This window comes from Hemitrygon akajei, chromosome 21, assembly GCF_048418815.1.
Source record: "Hemitrygon akajei chromosome 21, sHemAka1.3, whole genome shotgun sequence".
Classification (NCBI taxonomy): domain Eukaryota; kingdom Metazoa; phylum Chordata; class Chondrichthyes; order Myliobatiformes; family Dasyatidae; genus Hemitrygon; species Hemitrygon akajei.
In genome coordinates this window covers 39,046,020-39,070,481 of record NC_133144.1, presented here as the reverse complement: position 1 = coordinate 39,070,481, position 24,462 = coordinate 39,046,020, and the positions used below count along the sequence as shown (strand labels likewise).

At 41.5% G+C, this 24,462-nt stretch overlaps 1 protein-coding gene across 1 annotated transcript in view; it reads left to right on the top strand.

Moving 5' to 3' along the window:
- The window catches only part of LOC140714242 (annexin A5-like), a 31,623-nt gene extending 7,818 nt beyond the window's left edge, over positions 1-23,805 (top strand). The window contains exons 4-13 of the mRNA XM_073025280.1: positions 712-806; positions 4,947-5,060; positions 7,013-7,103; positions 10,333-10,412; positions 12,275-12,328; positions 16,239-16,332; positions 16,624-16,719; positions 18,772-18,830; positions 19,855-19,977; positions 20,882-23,805. Coding sequence (XP_072881381.1) covers positions 712-806; positions 4,947-5,060; positions 7,013-7,103; positions 10,333-10,412; positions 12,275-12,328; positions 16,239-16,332; positions 16,624-16,719; positions 18,772-18,830; positions 19,855-19,977; positions 20,882-20,941 — 866 coding nt within the window. The 3' untranslated portion in view covers positions 20,942-23,805. The remainder of the gene's footprint in view (positions 1-711; positions 807-4,946; positions 5,061-7,012; positions 7,104-10,332; positions 10,413-12,274; positions 12,329-16,238; positions 16,333-16,623; positions 16,720-18,771; positions 18,831-19,854; positions 19,978-20,881) is intronic.
- Positions 23,806-24,462: the final 657 nt, after the last annotated feature.

Here is a 24,462-nt window from a genome sequence, read left to right as displayed (position 1 = left end):
TTCCCCTCCTGAATTCCTTAATTTATGTTGTTCGAAACCATGGATCAAAATGTAGGAACCTTTTTTGATCTGGTTTGTTTTTTTTTGGAGAGGAAGATAGACCAGTTAAATTGTAGTATCTATTGAACCACTTGCTTTGTCAGAATGTTTAAAACCAATTGGACCCTCTGCTAATCTGTTACTGTTTGGCTTACTGTTTCCTTCCTGTTTAGCTTAATGTCCCATTAAACTGTCACTGGGTAGACACTTCCAAAAATGGAGTCCAAGTGGAAATTACCCGATAAATATTATATCCAAGAATAAAATATGGAAGTTTTAAGTATTTTTACCAATTGCTGCAGGAAGAGACTTTTTTCCTTTATTCACAACAATAGAAGCAGGTGTTCAGATGCCTCAGAGGAAACTTGTTGACTTTAAAATAGTTGAAAGTATTTGCACTCCTTCAAGTGAGAGTTGGTATTGGAATATGAAGCGAGCAGCCTCTGTTGACAAGTCAAGAATGGGTATAACCAGGCCAGGTAGTAGTTAAAGCTCCTCTGCTCCTGTCTGAGTAACACATTCACATTTTCTTTACAACGGTAATTCTTGAGTGGCTCAAAAGGTACTGATATGCAAATGCATATATATTTTTGGATAATTTTGATTCTTCAGTGATTGTTTGGTATGAATTATTGCAAGTGTATTTTAAAATGTTATACTTGTTATTGGCAGGAACCGATGAAGATGCCATATTGAACCTGCTGACGCAGAGAAGTAATGCCCAGCGGCAGCAAATTATTGCTGGCTATAAAACTGTGATTGGAAAGGTAAAGTAAAACCAACCACGGATTCACAGCTATCTGTATATTCTGAAACTGACTTGGAATTTGCTTTGCACCAAGGATTCCATGAAGGTCGATGTTACAACAGATGCAAATGGTCTGGTTATTTTGGGATTTTCAGAAAGCCTTTGACAAGGTGCTGCACCTCAGTCTGCTTAACCAGATAAAGCCCATGGTATTGCAGGAAAGATAGAAAGATAGCTTGGATAGAAGATTGGCTGACTGGCAGGAGGCAAGAAGTCAGAATAAAGGTTCTTTTCAGGTTGGATGCGGGTGACAAGTGGTGTTGGTAGTGGTCGGTATTGGGGCAGCATCTTTTTACGTTATATGTCAATGATCTGGATGATGGAATTGGTGGCTTTGTGGCCAAATTTGCAGACGATAGAAAGATAGGTGGATGGGCAGGTAGTGTTGAAGCAGGGAATCTGCAGAAGGACTTGGCTAGATTGGGGAAAATAGGTAAAGAAGTGGCAGATGGAATATAATGTAGGGAAGTGTACGGTCATGCACTTTGGTAGAAGGAATAAACTTATGGACTATTTTCTAAATGGGGAGAAAATCAGAGGTGCTATAAGGATTCCCTGAAGGTTAACTTGCAGGTTGAGTCGGTGGTAAGGAAGGCAAACGCAATGTTGGCATTCATTTCGAGAGGACTGGAATACAAGAGCAAGGATGTGAAGCTGAGTCTTTATAAGGCGCTGGCAGGCTAGACTCGGAGTATTGTAAGTAGTTTTGGGTCCCTTATCTATGAAAAGATATGCTGGCATTGGGGAGGGTCCAGAGGAGATTCACGAAAATGATTCCAGGAATGAAAGGGTTAACATATGTAGAGTGTTTTGTTCTGAGCCTGTATTTGCTGGGTGTTCAAAGAATTAGGAAGGATCTCATTGAAATCTATGGAACATTGAAAGGCCTAGATGGAATGGATGCGAAGAGGAGGTTTCCAACATGAGTGAATTTAGGACCAGAAGGCACAGCCTCCGAATAGAGGGACATTCACTTACAACAGATTCTTTAGCTGGAGGGTAGTGAATCTGTGGAATTCATTGCCACTGACTGTTTTGGAGGCAAAGTCATTGGTTATATTTAAAGCAGAGGTTGATTGGTTCTTGGTTAGTCAGGGTATCAAAGGTTATGGGAAGAAGGCAGGAGAATGGGGTTGCGAAGGATAATAAATCATCTCTGATGGAATGGCAGAACAGACCTGATGGGCCGAGTGGGGTGGCGGGCGGATGGGATGATCTCTCCCATTTCCCGCACATCTGCCCTCACCCCATCCACCCGCCACCCCACTCGGGATAGGGATCCCCTTGTCCTCACCTACCACCCCACCAGCCTCCAGGTCCAACGTATAATTCTCTGTAACTTCCGCCACCTCCAACGGGATCCCACTACCAAGCACATCTTTCCCTCCCCCCCCCCCCCCCTCTTTCTGCTTTCCGCAGGGATCGCTCCCTACACGACTCCCTTGTCCACTCGTCCCCCCCATCCCTTCCCACCGATCTCCCTCCCGGCACTTATCCTTGTAAACGGAACAAGTGCTACACCTGCCCTTACTCTTCCTCCCTCACCACCATTCAGGGCCCCAGACAGTCCTTCCAGGTGAGGCGACACTTCACCTGTGAGTCGGCTGGTATGGTATACTGCGTCCGGTGCTCCCGGTGTGGCCTTTTATATATTGGTGAGACCCGACGCAGAGTGGGAGACCGTTTCACTGAACACCTATGCTCGGTCCGCCAGAGAAAGCAGGATCTCCCAGTGGCCACACATTTTATTTCCACGCCTCGTTCCCATTCTGATATGTCTATCCATGGCCTCCTCTACTGTCAAAATGAATCCAAACTCAGGTTGGAGGAACAACACCTTATATACCGGCTGGGTAGCCTCCAACATGATGGCATGAACATTGACTTCTCTAACTTCCGTTAATGCCCCTCCTCCCCTTCTTACCCCATCCCTGACATATTTAGTTGTTTGCCTGTTCTCCATCTCCCTCTGGTGCTTCCCCCCGCTCCGTTCTTTCTCCCGAGGCCTCCCGTCCCATGATCCTTTCCCTTCTCCAGCTCTGTATCACTTTCGCCAATCACCTTTCCAGCTCTTAGCTTCATCCCACCCCCTCCGGTCTTCTCCTATCATTTCGCATTCCCCCCCCCCCCCCCCCCACTACTTTCAAATCTCTTACTATCTTTCCTTTCAGTTAGTCCTGACGAAGGGTCTCGGCCCGAAACGTCGACAGTGCTTCTCCTTATAGATGCTGCCTGGCCTGCTGTGTTCCACCAGCGTTTTGTGTGTGTGTGCTGTTTGAATTTCTAGCCTCTGCAGATTTCCTCGTGCTTGCTCTTATCATATCATTCCTGGTTTGGCTGTTCGTGTTGTTTCAGGTTTTGTGTGTTATTTGGTATGATTTGGTAGGTTATTTTTTGGGTCTGGGAACACTCAAATTTTTCCCATATAAATTAATGGTAATTGCTGCTTCACTTTACGACATTTCGGATTACAAACGGTTTCATAGGAACGCTCTACCTTCGGATAGCGGGGGAAACCTGTAACCACATTGTCAACACCAAATTCAGTACATTAAATTTGGAGGAAAAGTGAATTACTCCTATACCTGATGGGTCTGATTTCATCCTGGATGGTGGAAAAGGAGGAGAAGTTGCATTAATGTTATGTGGGGAAGGTGTGGTATGTGGATCAGGAGTGTAGACCAGGGAGTCATGCTGAGAGCAATTCTCTCAGTACAGAAGGGGAAAGTACGTCTACTGATGGAATCTTGTTGAAGCCTGCAGACTTTGTGAAAGGGTATCCGTTTAAATGTTGGAGTGGAAGGTAAGGACTTGCAGAAGGATGATTAAACCACTGTACTATCTGCACTTGGCCTGGTCCTTTTATAAGGAGTTTGTGCATGTGTACAATTGTTGGAACCGCTGAATGGACTGGGTCTAGGAACTAGAGATGATCTTTTTTTAAATTTGAGATCTTCAATTTCAAATGTCTCTGAATAGCAGAACCAGCCATTGTCAATCCAAAGGGAATTCTGAAGAAACTTATTTCAGTGGTGAGAATACGTGCCATCGCAGAATAGTTGAGGTAATGCAATATAGATTTGTTTTGTGCACTTGATCAATACTTGTAGTTGGAGGCTTGTATTACACTTTGGTGAAGGACTGGCCTGTTTGTTGACAAGGCAATTGGGATTTCGGTAAAGAACAGCTGCAGCCTAGCACTTCACCTGAAAGAATGAAACAAAAATTCCATATGAAGCTGGTTCTGAAATGAGCAAACATCGTGCTTTGAAGAATATTCTTTGCCACCACCCCCAATGGTTTTGTAATGAATTTAATTGCTTTCTTAAGACTTTGCAGCTAGATACAGCATAAGACACAATATTTGTAGGTTAGTTTTCCCAACTCTGAAACATTAGTGGAAGCAAAACTTGCCAGGTTGTGAATAGCATTAAACTTGGATTTTTGTGCATTTGTTTTGTTCTTGAAATATTGGCCTGGATCTTTTATCAAAGCTCAGTGAATACAAGACTTGAAGTCAGAAATTTGACATTCCTAGTAAGCACTATCCTAACTTTCCTCTATCCTCCATTCCACTCTGCCAAACTACTGCCACTGCAGCTAAAGCCCAGGATACAACCAAATTTGAATTGTACTTTTAAGCTTAAAATATGGACCACTGCAGGTAGGGAGGGTGGAGGACTGGAAAGGAGGGGGGAATCTGCGAGGATTTTAGCACTGTTGTGCACCAAGATACCCTTCAGTTCTCAAATGGAGGTATTGCATATAGAATAATTTCATTCCCACCTCTGTCACAAATTACACCTAGCACATACTGCTTGCTGAAATCCTTGCAAATGTTTCAGTGACAAGAATTTCTAGGAAGGGTGGTAATCATACTTGCCTAAGAGAAAGATCGAGAGGGGAGATTGAGGAAGGGGGAAATTTGATGCTTTTGTAGATCAGTAGAAGAGTACCAAAAACACTGCATTTCCACATCCTTCTTGAATGTAAAATAGAATATAATTAGACTGAAATCCCTTGCTGTCTTTTATGTCATTTTGTCTGAGGTATTCCATCTGACGTGCCACAGCACTAATCTGTCCCGTTTGCTCTATAGGACCTGGTTGATGATCTGAAGTCTGAGCTGTCAGGAAAGTTTGAGTCTCTAATTGTTGCTCTCATGCTCCCCCCTGATCACTATGATGCCAAGGAGCTGCATGATGCCTTGAAGGTAACCCGAATTTTACTTGTTTTCAATCTTCTAATTGGTCCGTTCTCAATCAACAAGTGATGGAAAGTGTTGTTGACTTTACTGTAATGTGCACTTGTTCAGAAAAACAGTTTGGGTTTTGCATGTGGTGCAGAATTAACCTGGCAACCAATAGCAATGAAAGTTTAAAAATTGGTGAGGAGAGAATCTCTGCCCTCAGCATCAAGCCTGTGCTTGACCAAGTGTGGCATTGAGGAACCCTGGTGAATCTGAAGTTTGTGGGCATCCAGAAGCAAACATTTCCTATGCGTAGCCCTGCCTTGCAAATGCTGTTGTTGGGTTTCAATCAACCCAATCCCAAGGCACCATTTTAAGATTTTCCTGGAGCAGGTTCAAGTGTCTATTAACTTCTTTAGATGTGTAGTGGAGAGTATATTGACTAGCTGCAAACAGCCTGGAATGGAAACAGCAATGCCCTTGAACAGAAAATCCTATGAAAAGTAGTTGGTACAGCCCAGTTCATCATGGGTAAAGCCATCCCAACCATTGAGAACATCAATGTGAAATACTGTCACAGGAAAACAGCTTGCACCATCAGGAACCCCCACCACCCAGGTCATGTCCTCTTCTCACTGCTGCCATCAGGAAGAAGGTACAGGAGCCTCGGGACTCTCCACCGTGTTCAGGATCAGTTACTACTCCTTGGAGCATTGCATCAGGCTCTTGAACCAAAGAGGATAACTTCATTCAATTTCACTTGCTCCATCAATGAAATGTTCCCACAACCGATGGACTCATTTTCAAGGGTTCTTCAGCTCATGTCCTTGCTAATTATTAATTTATTTATTACTATTTCTTTTTGTATTTGTACAGTTTGTTGTCTTGTGCACTCTGGTTGAACACCGGTCTTTCATTGATTCTATTATGCTATAGATTTATTGAGTATGCCCACAAGAAAATTAATCTCGGAGTTGTTTGGTGATATATACTTTGATAATAGAATTTACTTTGAACTTTCATTTGCTTCATTGACCTTCAACTCCTAGGTTGGAAGAGGTTTTGTGGATGCAATATAGGTGAAGGACTTGATGGACTAGATATAGGGAGTATGTTTTCTTTAGGTTCAGTCTCGGACTGTGAAGCACAGTCTTCAAGCAAAGGATGAGTCATTGAAGAGAGGTTTCTGCTTTAACATAATGTTTTGAAAGCTGGGTGAGGAAATATGAAGTGCCAATGGTCATGGTCTGTCACACGGAGCAGAAGCTTGCCTATTAACCCACTGTACCATTTGCACTGATCCCGTTCAGCAGCCCTTGGCTCATAATCTTCCAGACGTTAGTGATCCAAGTGCTTGTCTAGATGCTAAAATGTGATGGTACCTATCTTGACTACCTCAGGCAGTGTGTTCCAGATTGCAGATTTATTGTGTTTCAGAGTGGGGTGAAAGTCCTTACTTCCCTCCCAAACTTTACCTGTCGTGAGGAAAAAGTTTTTCAATCCTGCCTACCTAGTCCCCTTAGTTTTGGATAGTTTCTTCCCAGGCAAAGTCCTGATCAGCATTCTTTGTACCCCTTTCAGATTGGGATTAATTGAGAAGCTCCTGTCAAAAGGTTGACCCATTTTCCACCCCCACAATGTAAGAGAGCAGATTATTGGCAATAAATGGATTTTTTAAACATCAGGTGAATCAAGAGTTGAGGCCTTCTCTGTTAAGCAGATGGCGACTACAGGTAACTGATACCGAGCAGCATCGCAGTGAGGTTTATGCCTTTAACACCTGGTCTGAAATCCAATCTCAGTTGTGTAATAACGCTTAGAATTTGGAAAATGGTTATGTGGGGACACTTTTTATTTGTCTTTCCAGTGTAAAGAATGCACGTTTATGTTGGGCAAATACATGATTGCTATACTTTGGCTTGAGATGAGGGTATAATTTTTTTATTTGATTTTTTTTTTTTTGCTTTCCTCAACAGGGTGCTGGGACATCTGAGGATGTTCTGATTGAAATCTTAGCATCGCGTACTAATGGACAGATCCACCGGATTGTGGCAGCTTATAAAGAAGGTATGCTAGTATTTAATAACAGGACAGTGGTTACTGGAATCTGTTAATGAAGTCTAGTCAATCATGAAAATATTTCTTCTGGCACTTTTCAGTTAAGGGAAGATGTGAGTATAGGAGAAGTGATTAAATGTCTGAAGTTATACTGAGATGCATGTTTTCTTGTATTCGGAATGAATGCTAGCATTTTACTTAGGAAATATAAACCAGATCCTAGTAAACACAAAGTACACTGCAGATGCCGTGGTCAAATCAAGACGTACAAACAAGCTGGATGAACTCAGCAGGTCGGGCAGCATCCGTTGAAAGGAGCAGTCAACGTTTTGGGCCAAGACCCTTTGTCATACTTTGGTATGAACATCGAATTCTCCAACTTCCGGTAATTCCCTCCCTCTCCCTTCCCCCATCTCACTTTCACTCTGCCTCCTCTTCTAGCTGCCTATCGCCTCTCTCATGATTCTGCCGCCTTCTACTACCCGTAGTGCTTTCCCCTTCATTCCTCCTTCACCGCTCCGGCCTATCCCCTCCCTGCTTCCCCTCCCCCACCCCTTGATCTTTCCTCTGATTGTTTTTTCACCTGGCACCTTCCACCCTCCCCCCACTTCTTTATAGGGCCCCTGCCCCCTCCCTCTTCAGTCCTGACGAAGGGTCTCGGCCCGAAACATTGACTGCTTCTTTCAACGGATGCTGCCCGACCTGCTGAGTTCCTCCAGCTTGTTTGTATGTGTTAACAAGATCCCAGGTTTGATTCCTGCTTCTGCTGTGAGCTGGTTAATCATGGTCAAAAGGCTTTTTGATATTCTAGTCTAAGCAACTTGTCCTCTTTGTAAGAAAAGTCTCCTAGGACTCCGGCCTCTAATGCGTATCTGAACACTGGATAACTGGTCAGGTTAAATGGAATTTCAGACACTTATGTTCTTTGCTCTTGATCTGATAGGTTGCCAGTGCTATTTTGTGGTTTGCATCAATACTGTGCAAAAGTCTTAGGCACATGTGTTCTAAAAAAAAAAATCTGTCAAGCGAAGATGTTTTCAAAAATATTGAAAAGTTTCTATATGTCAAAACGTTTACTATAAAGAACAGTAAACTGGGGGGGGGGGGGGGGGACCTAAAATCAGTATTTGGTGTGATCACCCTTGCCTTTAAAACTGCATCAGTTCTCCTGGGTACACTGTTGTGCACTTTTATAAGAAATACAGCTGTGGGTTGATCCAGGCATCTTAGAGAACTTGGCACATTCTTCTGTAGAGTTTAGCTCCCTTGCTTGCTTCTGTCTCGCCAGGTAATCCGAGACAGTCTCAATGACTTTGAGATCAGGGCTCTGAGGAGGCCATACCATCTGTCGCAGAACTCCTTGATCTTTTTGCTCAAGATAGTTCTTTCTGACCTTAGCCGTGTATTTGGGGTCATTATCCTGTTGCAGAATGAAGTTGGGACCAATCAGATGCCTCCCAGATGGAAATGCATGATGAATGAGAATCTGCTGTTGCTCCTCAGCATTGAGGATTCCATTAATTCTGACCACATCATCAACTCCATTTGCCAAAAATGCAGTCCCAAACCTGCAGAGAACTTCCATCGTGCTTCAATGTTGACTGCGCACACTCATCCATGTGGCACTGTCCAGCTCTTCTACAGACAAACTGCCTCCTGTTTGAGCCAAAAATTTCAAATGTAGTCAGTTCAGAGCACTTGTTGCCATGGTTCTGTGCCCCAGTTCTTGTGTTATTTTTTGTGCGTAGGTGATTCTTGGCTTTGGAGGAACAGCTTTTTGGTAGGACTCTTCCATGACAGCCACTTTTGACAAGACTTCCTCACATTGTAGAGGGGTGTACTTGGATTCCAGTGGTTTCTGTGAGTTCAGAGCAGACAGCAGTGCTGGACAACTTCCGATTTAGAAGGGATATCAGTTCTCATTTCTATGGCTAACCACTGCATTTCTGATCCTCAACCTTACCTGTGTCTTTGTGGTTCTTTAGAAGAGCTTGGACAACAGATCTTGAAACTCTTGTCTGCCATGAAATTTCTGCTTGGGTGAGACCTTGCTGATGCAGGATGACCACCTTGTGTCTTGTTGCTATGGTGTAAGAATTAATGATTTGAAGGTTAAATGGTCATATCTGCCACACCCTCACCTTTCAGTTTGGTTGTTCTTTGCCCAGTCTGATTCCTTCTACACTCATTTCTGTTTCAGTTAATTAGTTTATTCAACTCATTATGTCATAGATCATTAGCATCCTGTTATCTTTGTTTAATCGTGCACTGGACTATACACCAAGAAAGTCATGAAACTTTTATTTGAAAAGTGGTCCATTACTTAATGCTACTTTATTTAGGGATTTAAAAAATTCTCTTAAAGCTAATTTTTTGGAAAATGTAAGTAAATCTAAAATTTGCTCTTTTCTACTGATATCTAAGCTCCTAAAACAAAATTTATATAAAAGATCTAGGTTGCCTAAGACATTTGCACAGAACCGTATTAGCAGTGTCATAACTGTAATGTAAAATGACAAGGTACAGGAAGTCTTTGGACACGAATAACTATTCCAGGTTCTGAAGAATAATTACCTTGTTTTTGTTGCCCTCAAGGTAACTGAGTAGTAACCTGTTCTTAAATATTTGAGCTGATTGTGTTGTGGAAGCTTTGTAACCTGAAGTTGTATTGGAATAAAGGTTGCAAGTTTCCCAAAAAGGTGGTCATCGGATTGAAGCTGTCTCTTTATAGCTTTTTGACTCCTACCTTCTCTATCCCCATTCAAAGCAGAAATGCTTCCTGGGTTAATGCAAAACTTGTCCATTTAACTTTTTAATTTCACTCTTCCTATTTACTTTTGAGTCATTTAAATATTTATTCTACAACTTTCAGGGTCCTATTATCCCATCAGAGAGCCTCAGTGTGAAAAAGGCCAGGTTTTGATGACCTATGCCACTGTTCAAGCTGCCTTTCAGCAGACTTTGATGTGACTGCTTTTCCCCACATCCCTCCCTCCCTCCCCCTGACTTGTGAATTTCTATCCACCTACAACTTTAACAACTAACTTCTTAACAGTCTGAATCTGCTTCTAGTAAATTGTCATTTTCTGGAGAAAAATCCAATTTCATCTATTTAAGCCAACTACCTGCTGAGAGTCTGTGTCAGCAAATCCCTTACACATGAAACAAAACGGGGTGCTGAGGTGAATAAACAGACGCTACTTGTCAGTTGAGAATTCTCATAAATGTTTCTTTCTAGACTTTGAATCTAATTTGGAGGAGGATCTCGCCTCAGACACATCAAGCTACTTTCAACGAGTTCTGGTTTCCCTAGTTCAGGTACAAATTTTTAGTTTTAATTTGGGTTGAATCTCTGAATGATATTTCCACTGTTTTTGAAAAGTTGCTGTATTTACTGCAGTTAGCAGCATTAATTTTTAATTACTTTAAGAAAATGTATCTAATTCAGTTGAGCTGTCAATTCTGGCCTTCATCTCAAATATCCATTCTTTTTCTTAAGCATTGTAAATGTTCATCAGGTCAGGCAGCATCTGTAAAGAAACGGTTAACTTGTTCAGGTCCATGACAAAGGTTCCCAACAAAGGGCCTTCGATGTGAAATATAAACATCTGTGGAGGAGTTATTGACCTGGGTATATCGAGCATCTTCAGAATATCTATTTAGCATTCAATGAATGTTTTTCTAGGAGGTGCCTTTTGAGCATCTTGAACTTCAAACCCTCCAAGTATTTCCAAAGTATAATTTCAATTGAGTTGTATATTCTTAAGCTGGAATTTTTTTTTTTTGAAGTGAGTAAAACTTTAATTTTTTTTCATACTTGTTTGGCACAGTCGAAAGATGGATGCTTTAAGCCCTCTGCTTTCCTTCTATAGAAAGCCGGTTTAGGCTGAGATCCCAGCATCTGTATTCTCCTGTTTATGCTTATCCTGTTAAGTCTAAGTCAGGGGCTCTATATTTGTGCTAGTATGGTGCACTACCGTTGTGGTGCATTACCATCTCTGAGGGGCATGGTTCAGTCAGATTTGTATTTATCACTCGCTGGTCCTGGACCTGTAAGCCTATCTGTTTGTTTGTTTTTTTTTCCTGAGCCCAAGTTTAAATGCAGTTTCATATCCCAGTTCTGTACTGACGGAGCAAGGGTCTGATGAAGTGGGGTGGGGTAGGGCTCAGTGAATGGAGGAGCAAGAACATTTGAGTCCAACTACATGGATCTACCACCTAAATTAAACATTGCTCACGATGCTGCAGGATTGATTTGGGTTGAAAGTCTGGCCTTTGCTGCAAAAAGAAATTATTCACCACAGGAGATAGACTTGGATCAGTCTGGGTTTTTAAAAGAAAATAATTTGTAAGTGCTCATTGGGTTATCTCCCTTTAGAATCATCTGTGCAGAGTTAGTATTTTTATTTGCAAAAGTAGGTGTCAGGTAACATCTCAAACAAGAAAATCTGCAGGTGCTGGAAATCCAAAGTAACACACACAAAATGCTGGAGGAGCTCAGCAGGTCAGACAGCATCAATGGATAAGAGTAAACAGTCGATCTGATGAAGGGTCTCAGCTTGAAACATCGACTATTTACTTGTTTACATAGTTGCTGCCTGCCCTGTTGAGTTCCACTAGCATTTTGTGTGTGTTGCTTGGTAATATCTGTCTGAGCTATATTGTCCTTCTCTCCCACTAACCCCTGTACCCCCCCCCCCAAACACTTGCTGGTGGGTTTGAGGTCCAGTTTGGAATATATGCTATCATTTGAGTCATTCATTCAGGTGGAGAAGAAACAGCCTAAGACTTGGCATGATCTGCATCCTGATTTCCCCTTCCACTGCGATCACTATATCCTTTTAGTCAGCAAGCGTGGAAAGTTATCAAACAACATTCTTGTTTTGCATCGTGAAGACGTGCAAGTCTTTAATCGCTAAAGATCACATACAATTTAGAGAGATCTTTATCATGAAGCATCAGTCTTGCCTTTGGGATGGCAGCTTTTGCAAGTGTTACACTGGACTCCAAGAGAAAGTTATTTGCTTGTGTATCTTGGTCTGTTTGCCCAGAAATCCTAAAATAAATGGGCCATGGGCTAAATTGATTTTCTGCCCTTTAGTTTTCTAGTTGCCATTAGTGTCGAGCTATTTTAACTAAACAAAGCAAGAGGGTTAAACGTATGCTTGTTTTTAATTCAGGGTAACAGAAGTGTTGCTGAAGCCGATCCTTCTCAAGCAGAAGAGGATGCAAAGGTGAGGAGTGACGATTAATGCAATCCAACTTGCTTCCTATCACCTGTCCTTAACAATATAACACAAGATCTTTTGCTTAATCCCAGTAGGTATGGGTTGGAACATAGAGAAGTTATGGTCCTTGAAGGGACACAGCAGTAACTTTTTTTTATGTGGGTGATATGCATGAGACATGAGTATTTGTTAAATTGTGATCATTTAGACAATGATACTTCAAAACAATGTTCCCTCTAAGTGTGCGCATGCACACAACTTTTGCTACTAGTGCACAAAGAGTTTGTGTCGTGATGGTCTTTAGGAGCCAGGAAGCTCAGCCCATGGCTGCTGCTGAGTCAAGAGTAGGTCGGCGTAAATATAAATTTGTGGAGAGTAAAACAAACATGATTTAAGAATGATCGATTATTAATTTTAATGCGTTAATGGCACCTGTCAATGGAACAGGAATACTGTGGATTCAGTAGTGGCTGCAGGCGGCAGTTCCTGAGCTCCCGGCTCCCTCAGGTCCTAAAGTCCATCCTTATTATGCAGATTCTTTGTGCGCTAGCAGCAAAAGATGTGTGCGCTGCAAACACCTCAAAAGGGACATTGCTTCAAAATGCCAGTTAGTCAGTTTTTTTTTGTTTGACAGGATTTCTTGGTGATGCTTCAAGCTACTCAATGATTTTGTAGATTTGAAATAATCTTCATTAAAATCGAATTCTTTCTACTTGCTCAAATCTGCTAGATTTATGTTTAATTATTTTGAGCTGTGGGCATTGCTGACAATGCCAGCACTATGTGGTGTATTGAAAAGGGCAGTTCTCATGAGATGTGAGGATTTGTTGATCTTGCTTGACCTGAGGGAAAAACTTGCAGGTGGTGTCACACCCTTTCGGCTCACTCTGTTTGGTTGAAGAAGTCATTTGTTTGGCGGGTACTATCAGACGATCTCAGTTGAGCAGCTGCAAACACATTTTGTAGATCCATGTACTTTATTCACTGTGTAGCAGTGGTGTGGACAATAAATGGGTAAGGTGGTTGATGGCGTGCCAGCTAAACGGGCTGCTTTGTCCTAGATAGTTTCGAGCTGCACGTGCTGTTGGCTGTGCAGCTGCTAAGACGAGGGTATTTTGTCACACTGTTGTCTTGTACTTTGTAAACCAAAGAAACGCTTGTTATTAGGAACCAAGGTAATGTGATGTGGAACACCTAACCTTCGACCTGCTCTGTAGCCACTGTGTTTGTAGCTGGTCCAGTAGTTACGGATGGTGGGATCTTGGTAGCGGTAATTATCATTGCATGTCAGGAAGAGTGGTGAAAAGTCATTGCCTGACTCTTCTGGCACAAATTTCTGGCCACTTGCCAGCATTCAAGCACGGGCAGATTGTCTTGTTCCATGCATGCATGGGTTCCTTTACTTGCTATCAGTAGAATTGGATATCACACACTATCATCAGAGAAGGTTACCAGTACTGACATTCTGATAGAAGGTTATTGATGGAGTGGAAGGTGCTTGTTGGACTGGTTCCTGGTGGGATGCCCCCATTGATGCCCTTGTAAGGACTTGATATCCATAATCCTTTGGACCGAGACTTCAACCATTGAACTTTTTTCTTTCCTCCTTGCTGCCCTTTGACTTCGGATTTGGTGAGCTGCAGCCTTGATGTCAAGGGGTTAATGATCTGGATCTGAACTTCCTTCAATGGAAAAGCTTCCAGAGGTGGTCTCCCCATCCAGACTGCAAGTGAACAGTTTGGATAGAAATAATTAATCATCCAAACTCTAAATCTGCAGGCCATATTTCTAGATGCCCCCTGGCTTGACAATGCCCCAAATAAGTGCATTTTGTTTTGTATGTGTGTGTATTTTTTCAAAAGAACCTCATTTGTGGACTTGCATGGTATATCCCTTTGACCCCAGACTCCTAGCATATGGGACAATTAGTAACTTTCATACAGGACGGTATGTCACTTTCAAACTACACTATTATCCATTATCACTTTAGTCCACTGTGAAGTGTCTGGAGAGATTGGTGATAAAACATCAGCTCCTGCCTGAGGAGTGACTCGGATCTGCTGCAATTTGCCGACCGTCACAACAGGTCAAGCAGATGCCATTTCATTGGTTCCTCACTCAGCCCTGGAATATCTGGATGGTGAAGATGCACACATCAGGATGCTCTTCATTGACTACAGCTCTGCATTCAACACTGCCATCCCTCTGCACCTGTGGAACTGGATCATCTAGTCCTACCCTTGCAGACCGCAGTCAGTTCAGATTGACAACAACCTCACCTCCACAATCATCAGTGCAAGTGCATCACAAGGCTGTGTGCTTAGCCCCTGCTCAGCCTACTTTACATTTATGACTGTGAGGTCATAATGCCATATTTAAGATGGCTGACGACACCACTGTTGTTGCCCAAATCAAAGGTGGTGATAAATCAGTATACAGGAGGGAGACTGAAAATCTGGTTCAGTGCTGCCACAACACCAAACTTTCACTCAATGTCAGCTAAAATGAGAGCTGATTGTTGACTACAGGAGGAAAGAACTGGAGGTCCATGAACCAGTCCTCATTATGAGATTGGAGGTCAGAGATGGAGAGGTTCAGCAACTGGTGTTATTCAGAGAGTCTGTCCTGTACGTAAATGCCATTACAAGGAAGGCATACCAGTGCCTCGATTTTCTTAAAAGCTTGCAAAGTTTTGGCATGACATCTAAAACTGTGATAGATTTGTATAGATGCACAGAGAATATACTGACTGGTTACATCACTGCCTGATAGGGAAACACAAATACCCTTGAAGGGGAAATCTTACAAAAAGTAGTGGATATGGCCTAGTCCATCACGGATAAAGCCCTCCCCACCATTGAGCACACCTACAAGGAGTGCTGTTGCAGGAAAACAGCATCCATAATTGAGCACCTTCATCCAGGCTACGCTCTCTTCTTGCTGCTGCCATCAGGAAGAAGGTACAAGAGTCTCGGGTCGGACTGCCAGGTGCTGGGACAGCTATTACCCCCCAGCCATCAGGTTCTTGAACCAGGGGGATAACCTCTCAACTTCAGTCACCCCGTCATGGAACTGATTCCACAACCTATGGACTCACTTTCAAAGACTCTACAACTCATCTTCTCAGCATTTATTATTGTTTATTTTTGTATTTCCACTGTTTGGATTTTTGTACATTTGTTGTTTGTCAGTCTTTATTATGAGCAGTTTTTCATGACTCTACAATGTTACTTTGTATTTACTGTGAATGCCTTCAAGAAAATGAATCTCAGGGTGATAAGTTTACTTTTATCTTTGTAGCTACTGAGAGCAGAACATTTCTTTTCAAATGTTGAGAGAACCTGACACAGATTTTAAAGTGTAGTATTTGTACCCTACCCTAATAAGTGGTTATGGCATTGGTCTAGTGATCTGAAGGTCACTAGTTCGAACCTCAGCTAAGGCAGCTTGTTGTGTCCTTGAATAAGGCACCTAACCACACGTAGCTTGGCACCAGTGTTGTTGCAGAGCTGTATTGGCCCTTGCCCTTCCCTTGGACAACATCGGTGGCTTGGAGAGGGGAGACTTGCTGCTTGGGCAACTGCCGGTCTCCCATACAACCCTGCCCAGGCCTGCACCCTGGAAACCTTCCAAGGCACAAATCCATGGTCTCTCGAGACTAATGGATGCCTATTATTAATATTTTTCATGTATATTCATAAATTTTGAAATGGTTCTCTCAAAGTCACACTGGTGACATTTTAATACTTTCAGTTGACTTGACCAAAAAATGAGAGGAATGCTCTGCACTGGAATATGTCCCTTGTAAAATTGTTGAAGTCACTAAAATACAAGTGTTTTGAGCAGCTTCTCACTCATGTAAAAGCATTAATGAACTTGCTGAGTTGTTACTTGAAATGAAACTGTTCTTTTTAAGGCTCTTTATGAAGCTGGTGAAAATGCCTGGGGTACAGATGAAGAACGATTCATTGCCATTCTCTGCTCCAGAAGCGTCCCTCATTTGTTGGCAGGTAACAGTAACCAGTGTTTCTTGCAAAAATTGAGTCAGTTCCCTCTTGCAAATTTGATATTTCCGAGTGCAGGACAGCTGGTTGTCATCCTGTCAGTTGACACACTATTAGTGAATGTAGTTGCAATCTGAGTAACATATCACAAAATACCTTTAATTGATTTTGGTGAAATTTACAACTGACAGTTAAAATGATCAGCATTCTTCAAATGTTGCACAATCTCCTCCAGTTGTGGTGAAACGTGGCCCACACTCAAACACTTTGTCCTTTTATGTCATTCCTTCCATACAGTGTTCGACGAGTACCAGAAGATAAATGACATTGATCTTGAAGACAGCATTGCAAGCGAATGTTCAGGAAGTCTCCAGAGTGTTATGTTGGCCATTGGTAAGGCTGCTAATGTTTCTTGAAGGGTGTAGTGAGGGAGAAAAGGAAGGTGAACAGTCTACCAGTTTAGTTTTGGTCTAAGAACTGCCATTAGCAATGAAGCAATTGTTGTCATGTTAACCTACAGTACCATGCAAAGGTCTTGGGCACATATATAGCTAGGGTGCCTAAGGCATTAGTATTGTATTTGTCAATGTGGCGTGATGAGCAAGTTTGTAAATCATACGGAAGCAAAGGATGTTGGGAATGGCAAGGGTGGAACACCACGGGAGGGGTGTGGGACAGCTTTCAGAGAAGTAGTGCCAGGAGTGTTGGTGCAGACACACCCAGCCCTGAGACACCAGGCAAAGTCATTTGATTACAAATAATTGGTTTATTAATCATTACAGAATGTGCTTCCCTCTAGTGCTTCCCCTTTTCTCAACCATGATTTCCCCTCCCCCTTCCCACTCTGTCTACACTAGAGGCTGATATTAGAATCACTTTTATAACCACTCGTCATGAATTTTATATTTTGCAATAATGCAATACATAAAATTACGACAGTACTATGGGAAAGTCTGAGCCACCCTAGCTATATGTATGTGCCTAAGACTTTTGCACAGTTCTGTAGTTTTCCACAACTGACCAAGAGAGCTCCCATGAGAATCTAGTGATCTGCAACAGAGCTGTCATTTTACCAGTGTCTTTTCATCAGCAGTTAGTTCTAGGAATCCATGGAATCTACTCATTGTCATTAAGGTGACTGAGTAGTATTTGTTGAGGAAAGTGCAATTGATAATTACTGGTGGCATGTTCATGATTAAGATATTGGTGAAGGTAATTTTTAAAAATAGCTTATTATTTCTATTTTCCTGGAAATTAGACTGTCAAGGCAGTTGTGAACTACACAGTTGCCGGGAAGAGTAAAATCTCAAATCATGCTGTGCTGTGCTGTCTGTATTTTCCATGATATTGCTGCAAGTGTGCTTTTGTAATATCTGCTTCTGAGGCTTGGGGGAACCTTCCTGAGTAGATCAGAAGCCAGGCACTGGGTTCCTGACTTGAGCAAGGTATTCGTCATTGCTCTTCGACTACTAAAGCTCTCCCATTTAAAGAGCTTGATTCTACCTCTTTCAGTCCCTCCATTTACCCCCCCCCCCCCAAACAACCGCAAACAGCCAGTGATTTTCCTTTTGCAAGCACAATGAGGAATATCTTGGCAATAGTTTGACAATTCCTGCTCAGGAAATACTTGGTTAAAGGTTTTCTGAAATTGGTAAGCAATTCTAGGAGTACTAAGTCAGACTTTTTGCAATATGGGCTTTTCATGATTAGGTTGATGGCATTACTCATTTGGAAAGGCACACTGTTACAATGTAAGAGTCCATTTGACATTATTCTGACCGGGGAATTCGCTTCCCCACCTTCCAAAACATCAGTGCTTGTCATTATAGAGGATTTTATAACTCCTGATCATTATGCCAGTTAATGCTTAAACCGCACCAGCTCTGTTTGTGGAAACTGCAGGATGTTTTAGAGTCGTATCTGTTTAATACATTTTTAAGACAAAAGAAAATGTATAAATCGACCTGAACTGAAATGAAGGTTGGCAAGTCCATGGCTACTGAAAAACTAGGACAACTGGCATTGCTCAGTACATTCTGGAATGGCAGCCCATGATGGCATTTGTCCAGAGCACATGATTGCTTCCACTATCCTGTGTAAATATGAGTCAAGAGTTGATTGAGCATTGGGAACTCGTTTCATAGAGCCATCGCTACATTGGAGTTTGACTAGGCTTGATACTTCACTGCTATTTGCAGAACCCTTGTCCACCAGTCGAAAGCAGTTTCTCCACTGCACCCAATTCCCACAGCAGAGGTAACAAATTGATTGCATGATGCCTTGGCTGAGGCTAGGAATACATGGGTGTAATTTCATTCCTTTGTAGTGTTTTCTACCTTTATTCCACAGAATCTGCAACAATACCAATGTTTTGATACTTAAATTAATTTGTATTACTGTCACTTTCCAAAAGAGGTTTTATTTCATAAATGACTCTTTCCTCAGTCAAATGCGTGAAGAACACACCAGCCTATTTTGCAGAGAAACTTTACAATGCTATGAAGGTATGGTATATTTGGTCTACCCATCCCTTTGCTGAGTTGCACCCTGCTCTAGAGCTTGCCTTCCTGTTTGCAGATCCTCTTGACTCTCTTTCGCATTGCAACTTTCACGCTTGGCTTTCTCACATGCTCACCCTAGTTGCTTAAGCAAATTCAACATACTCTAGAAATTTGGGGTCCGCGCCTGATCAATTGGTGCAACATCACCAAATTTCAGCACACTTGGTCGCTGAAGTCCCACAGTGTAAATTATCCCAACTTTCATCTTTCACCAGCTCTTGAACTATATTGGCTGTTGGTTTAATATTTGTTCCTCGCCAACCTTCAGCACTCATGACTCTCAATTCTGATACTCCAATTTCCCTTCTGCTTAAACTCAAAAGTGATAAATTACAGTTCCAAATGTACAATATACAATGTACTTCCGCTTGTAGATTCCTTCCTCTGATTTCCTTATTGTGCTTTATCACTTGAGCAGTCTTCATAAAAATTAACTGAAGTCATCTTTGGTATTAGTTTTAAGGTTATGGTTAGAACAGTGCCAGAAATCCCAGTCATTTGACAGCAGTGCATAGATGTGGAAGCTTGGATCTTAATTACCAGTTGTCAACAATACAGGCAATCCTCGTTGAGCTTGTACTGGTCAGATACTGTACAGGTGGGAGAGCATTTGGTAGATAGTTCTTTTTCTGACTAGAAAAGGGCCCTGGTTAGGAGCAGATATATGCCCATTCTGTTTAAAAGGGGCTTGGAGCAGATACCTTGAACCTACAAGGAGTTCAGTTGTTGATTCTGATGCGATGACACTCTTCCTGCTCTCGTGCACAGAATTGGCGCTGTCTTCACTGCCTTTGCCTGTCTTTTTTTTAAAATATATTACAGCTGCTACTTTGGAGGGATGTGGGTGATGTGTCCTAGTCTCATTTGCTCTATACTTCATTCTTGCTGAATGAAGACTAGTGATTGGATTAAGTGAATAATTCAGAATATTAACCTTGGAGGATGTGCTTTCTTTATTTCTTATTAGGGTGCTGGCACAGATGACAGTACTTTGATGAGAGTTATAGTGTCTCGCTCTGAAATTGATCTTGCGGACATCAAGGATGCTTACAAAGCCAAGTATGATGAGGCTGTCCACTCTGCAATTATGGTATGTTGACAATTTCTTTTTGAGGGCAGACAATTTATTTAATAAAACATTTACTTTCTGATCAAATTTGGATGGATCTGCCCTTTGGTAGTCTTGTATTAGAAATCAAATATTCTTGAATATATGCATTGATTTAGTGTAACTTGTTTAGGACAATAGCTTAAAACCTGTGGATAGCTCATTTTTAATTAGCTTCTATCTTTGAGTAGTTTTTCCCCATTGATCTATTGGATTTTTGTTCTACTGTGAATGCCTGTAAGAAAGTTAATCTCAAGGTAGTGAAAGTATATGGGGACGTATGTACTTTGATAATTTTCTTTGAACCTTCTTAAATCCTAAAGGAAGTACAATTAGATGAATGTGTGTAACTATGTTGATAGTCCAGTGTCATTATTAGGTGTTAAGATTCCTTAGACAATCTCATGGATGTGTGTCGCTGTTCATATTGGTAGGAGAGAAGGCATGTGCAAAGGTGCAGATTTTTTTTTAACATAAAGTATAAGTCCTGATGGTAGAAAAAAACTTTTGGGCAATTTTTATTTTGTATTCCAACTTTGGCCTGGGATTTTAAGGTTAGTTGCATTAATTGATTTTACTGAGGTATCTTGATATCTGCCTGTACTCCGTCATTAGTACCAGCAAAAGTTTAAAATCTGCCCTATTTCATATTTGTGCATGACTACCAGCTTCTGTTCAGAGCTTATTTAACAGTACATTTGTGCACACTTTAAAGAGCTGACTGCTGGAAACGTGCAGATAGAAAATGCGGCATTGAATTTCAGTGTCACTAGTGAATGTGAAGATGAACAAAAGCACGGATATGAAGTCATCCATTGTGTGCACCACGTTTATATGAAGGAGAAAAACAAAGTGAAATTGCTAAAATCTATTATTGCTTCCACAGGGAGATACAAGTGGAGATTATAGAGATTCTCTATTGAAGATCTGTGGTGGAGAAGACTGAAGCTTCCCTGTTCTTGGAGAATGGACCACAAATGTTTTGACTATCACATGTTTTAGTTGTCATGCTTTCTATATACAGTGTTTTGTAAAGGCATTCAGCCCCCAACTCTTCATTCACATAAATATTACAACCAGGGATTTTGATCAATTTAACTGAGAATTTTTATTCATGAATTGCATGCTACATTTTCCCCCCAGAGTAGAGCCCAAAGAACAGTAAAACTGAAAAGCCTGAAAAATTAAAAATTCAAAAACTGAAATGCCAGCAGTTCCAAAGTATTTATCCCCTTTGTTCAGTTTTTAGTTGAACCATCTCTCATAGCTACTACAGACTACAAAGCCTCTAGTAGCTTTGCACAACATAATGGACCAAGATTTTCCCACACTTCCTTGGAAAAATAGCTCAAGCTGTGCCAGGTTAATTTGGGGGCGGTGGTGGACGGCAATCTTGAGGTCTTGCTGGAGATGTTTGATCAGGTTAAAATCGGGACTCTTACTAGACCACTCAAGGACACAAATTTTCTACATTTGAAGTCACTCCATGGTTCCTCTGGCTGTGTGCTTTGGGTCATTGTCCTGCTGAAAGATGAACTTCCTCCCCAGTTTAAGCTTTCTGGAAGATGCAAGCAAGTTTGTGTCCAGGGTCTCTTTTGTATTTAGCAGCATTCATTTTCCCATCAATCCTGACCAGATTTTCAGTCCCCATGACCTGATGCTACCCCCACCGTACTCTACCCTAGGGATGATGCTCAGTGTTAGATTTATGCCTCATGTGCCGGTTAGTGTTGAGGCCAGAAAGTTCCACTTATTCTCATTGGGCTGCGAGACCTCCTTCCACATCTTGAGAGTATCTTCTGAGTGACAGTTGGCCGTCTTCATGGGTAAGGATGGTTTTTTTTTCAAAGCCAGGGCTTATTTCTTCTCACTCTTCCATAAATACTCTTTTTGTGCAAGGCTTTAGAGATTACGGAGCTATTAACTTCATCTGCATTTGCAGCCACGGACTTCTGCAGCTCACCCAGAGTGGCTGTTGGCATCACAGTAGCCTCTCTTACAAGAGTCATTCTTCTCTGCGACTAAGTTTTGGGGGGGGGGGGGGGGAGCAGCCTGACCTAGGAGGTGTGGCTGTGGTTTCATATTGTTTCAAGTTTTTCACAAAAGACTGCATTGAACTCCGAGGTATATTCAGTGCCATTGAAATGGTTCCGTATCTTTCCCTGAATCTGTTATTTTCTGTTATCATTTCCCTGACTTGAACTTTTTTGACTTTTCGTTTGGTCTGTAGAAATCTACCGTACTGTTGAACCTTACAGAGAGGGTGGGTTTTTGTTCAGGGGATCCTCCAAATTTCTACATCAATTGGGTGAGTTGTAAGGTAATACACAGTACTGCACCTGAGGAAAGTTAGTGCATTAATTACAAATGGGATGATTACTTTGGTTTTTAATTAGTAAATTGTGGACAGATTTTGGAATTTTTGACATGCACAAAATTTTGTAGAGTTAGCTCACAAAAAACCTACTTCAGTATATTTTAAATTTTAGAAATTGAGACAGTAAAATGTGAAAGTAGTTGTGGGGACTGAATACTTATTCAATTCACTGTAGCTTGAGCAACAGTTGTGCTTTGTATAAATTGTAACATTAGATATTTCCAGTAAGTAACACCAGGCTCTCAATTACAATACTGAGGTGGGCTTACATGTATTTGTAAAACCTTGAAGCACATTTAAAAAAATTTTCATAAAGATTTGTAATGTCTCTATCCACGCTAATCCATTTTGATGTAATTTTGTTTTAAATAATTTGTTCTTCCCACAACCAGTATCAACTTTACAGAGCATACCTTGTAACCATGCTTTTCAGATAGCAAATTTTAAATTGAGTTGATATATTCCAAATTGAATCTGATTTTTTTTTAATTACAAATGCTACTGGCCATATTAACTGGAATTGTGTGGAATGAATCATGAGATAACTTTGGCTTGGTGTATTCTCTGGTGCACCTCCCTTGTCCTACATCACTGATTTAAGAATGTAATTAATACCACAATGCATTTACTATTAAATGGCTTCAATCCTCTGTGTTAATGTTATGTTGAGCAAATGTAGAAGACATGGTCAGTACAGAAATGATAGCAGTGTGGGCCGAGCCTTGCTAAACTTCAAGCTACTCATGGAGATATAATAACAATTGAGCCTGCTAGTTTTCTAACATCCAAAATTCCAGTATCAGTCTTACCCAGCCAAAGGAGAATGTACATAGGAAGCAACATTTATCCTAAAAGTATAGCAGAGTCCCATTTAGTGGAACTGTTTCTCCCCCACCCCACCCCAGCCCACCCCACCCCAGCCTTTTATAGTTGGAAGCCAGTTTGAACCTAAAAATCAGTTTAATTGGAATCCATCTGGTTTAATTCTCTACTGAAGTAGTGGGTAAGATTTTAATTTAAAACATCTTTTCCTTGCCTGAGTGAGTTTAAATTTACTCCCTTTTCTCATTCCTTAAATGCTTTCTAGGGCAAAATAGATTGATATTTAAAACAGAGTATTTATTATAGAAGTGGCTTGTGCACATTGTCAATTGAACCCTGGTCACTGCTACGATACACGTGGTCCTGCTGGAACAATTTGACATTGAGTAGTGTGTTTAATTGATGGTAATGCAGAAAAAAGTAACATACTGAAGATTTTGTGATAACTAGTTTGAAAAATCCCAATTGGATGGTTTTGGAGGTTGCTTTTCTCCAGAGGGTTAGTATAACTTGCTCATATTGCACATTGTCAGGAAATACTTATTTTTGTGCATCTATGAATCAATCCCTGCTGCTATCGAAGAAAAATTAAAAAGAAATTCTACCCTAAAGTCTTGTTCTCTGCTTCATGTTACCTTTCTGTCTGTGGCTTTCACTGACCTTAGTGTGTTGGAATCAAACCCTTTTACTTTTTACACTTAATGTCTTTTGTTTCTGTTATAGACGATTGGTATGTGTTGGGGTTTTATTTGTCTTCAGTCTGCTGTGCGTCTTGGATGTGGAGAAAGTGTAATGGGCTGATTAGCCCGAGCTTCTGGGCGAAGTGTGGCTGAGGGAGTTGAGGAACCAAGGTCTGAGGCTGAAAAGCAGTGTAGAACTCGCAGTTGCCAAACTCGCCTCTTGTCTACAAGAACGATAATGGAGCATGATTAGATCAATGACTCCCTCACCCAAAAGACCAGTCTGTGCAGAACAGAAATAACAACATCTCATCCTCGCTGATAATCAACACTGGCACACCTCTAGGATGTGTGCTTAGCCCACTGCTCTACTTTCTCACTACACTCATGACTGTGTGGCTCAAACGCTATATATATAGATTGCTGCTGCCACAACTATTGGTAAAACTTCAGATGTTGACAAGGTGTCCAGGAGGGAGATCAATTAGTTGAGTAGTGTCACAGCAACAACCTTGCACTCAATGTCAGTAAGACCAAATGATTGTGGACTTCAGAAAGGGTATGACGAGAGAACATAGAGGGATCAGA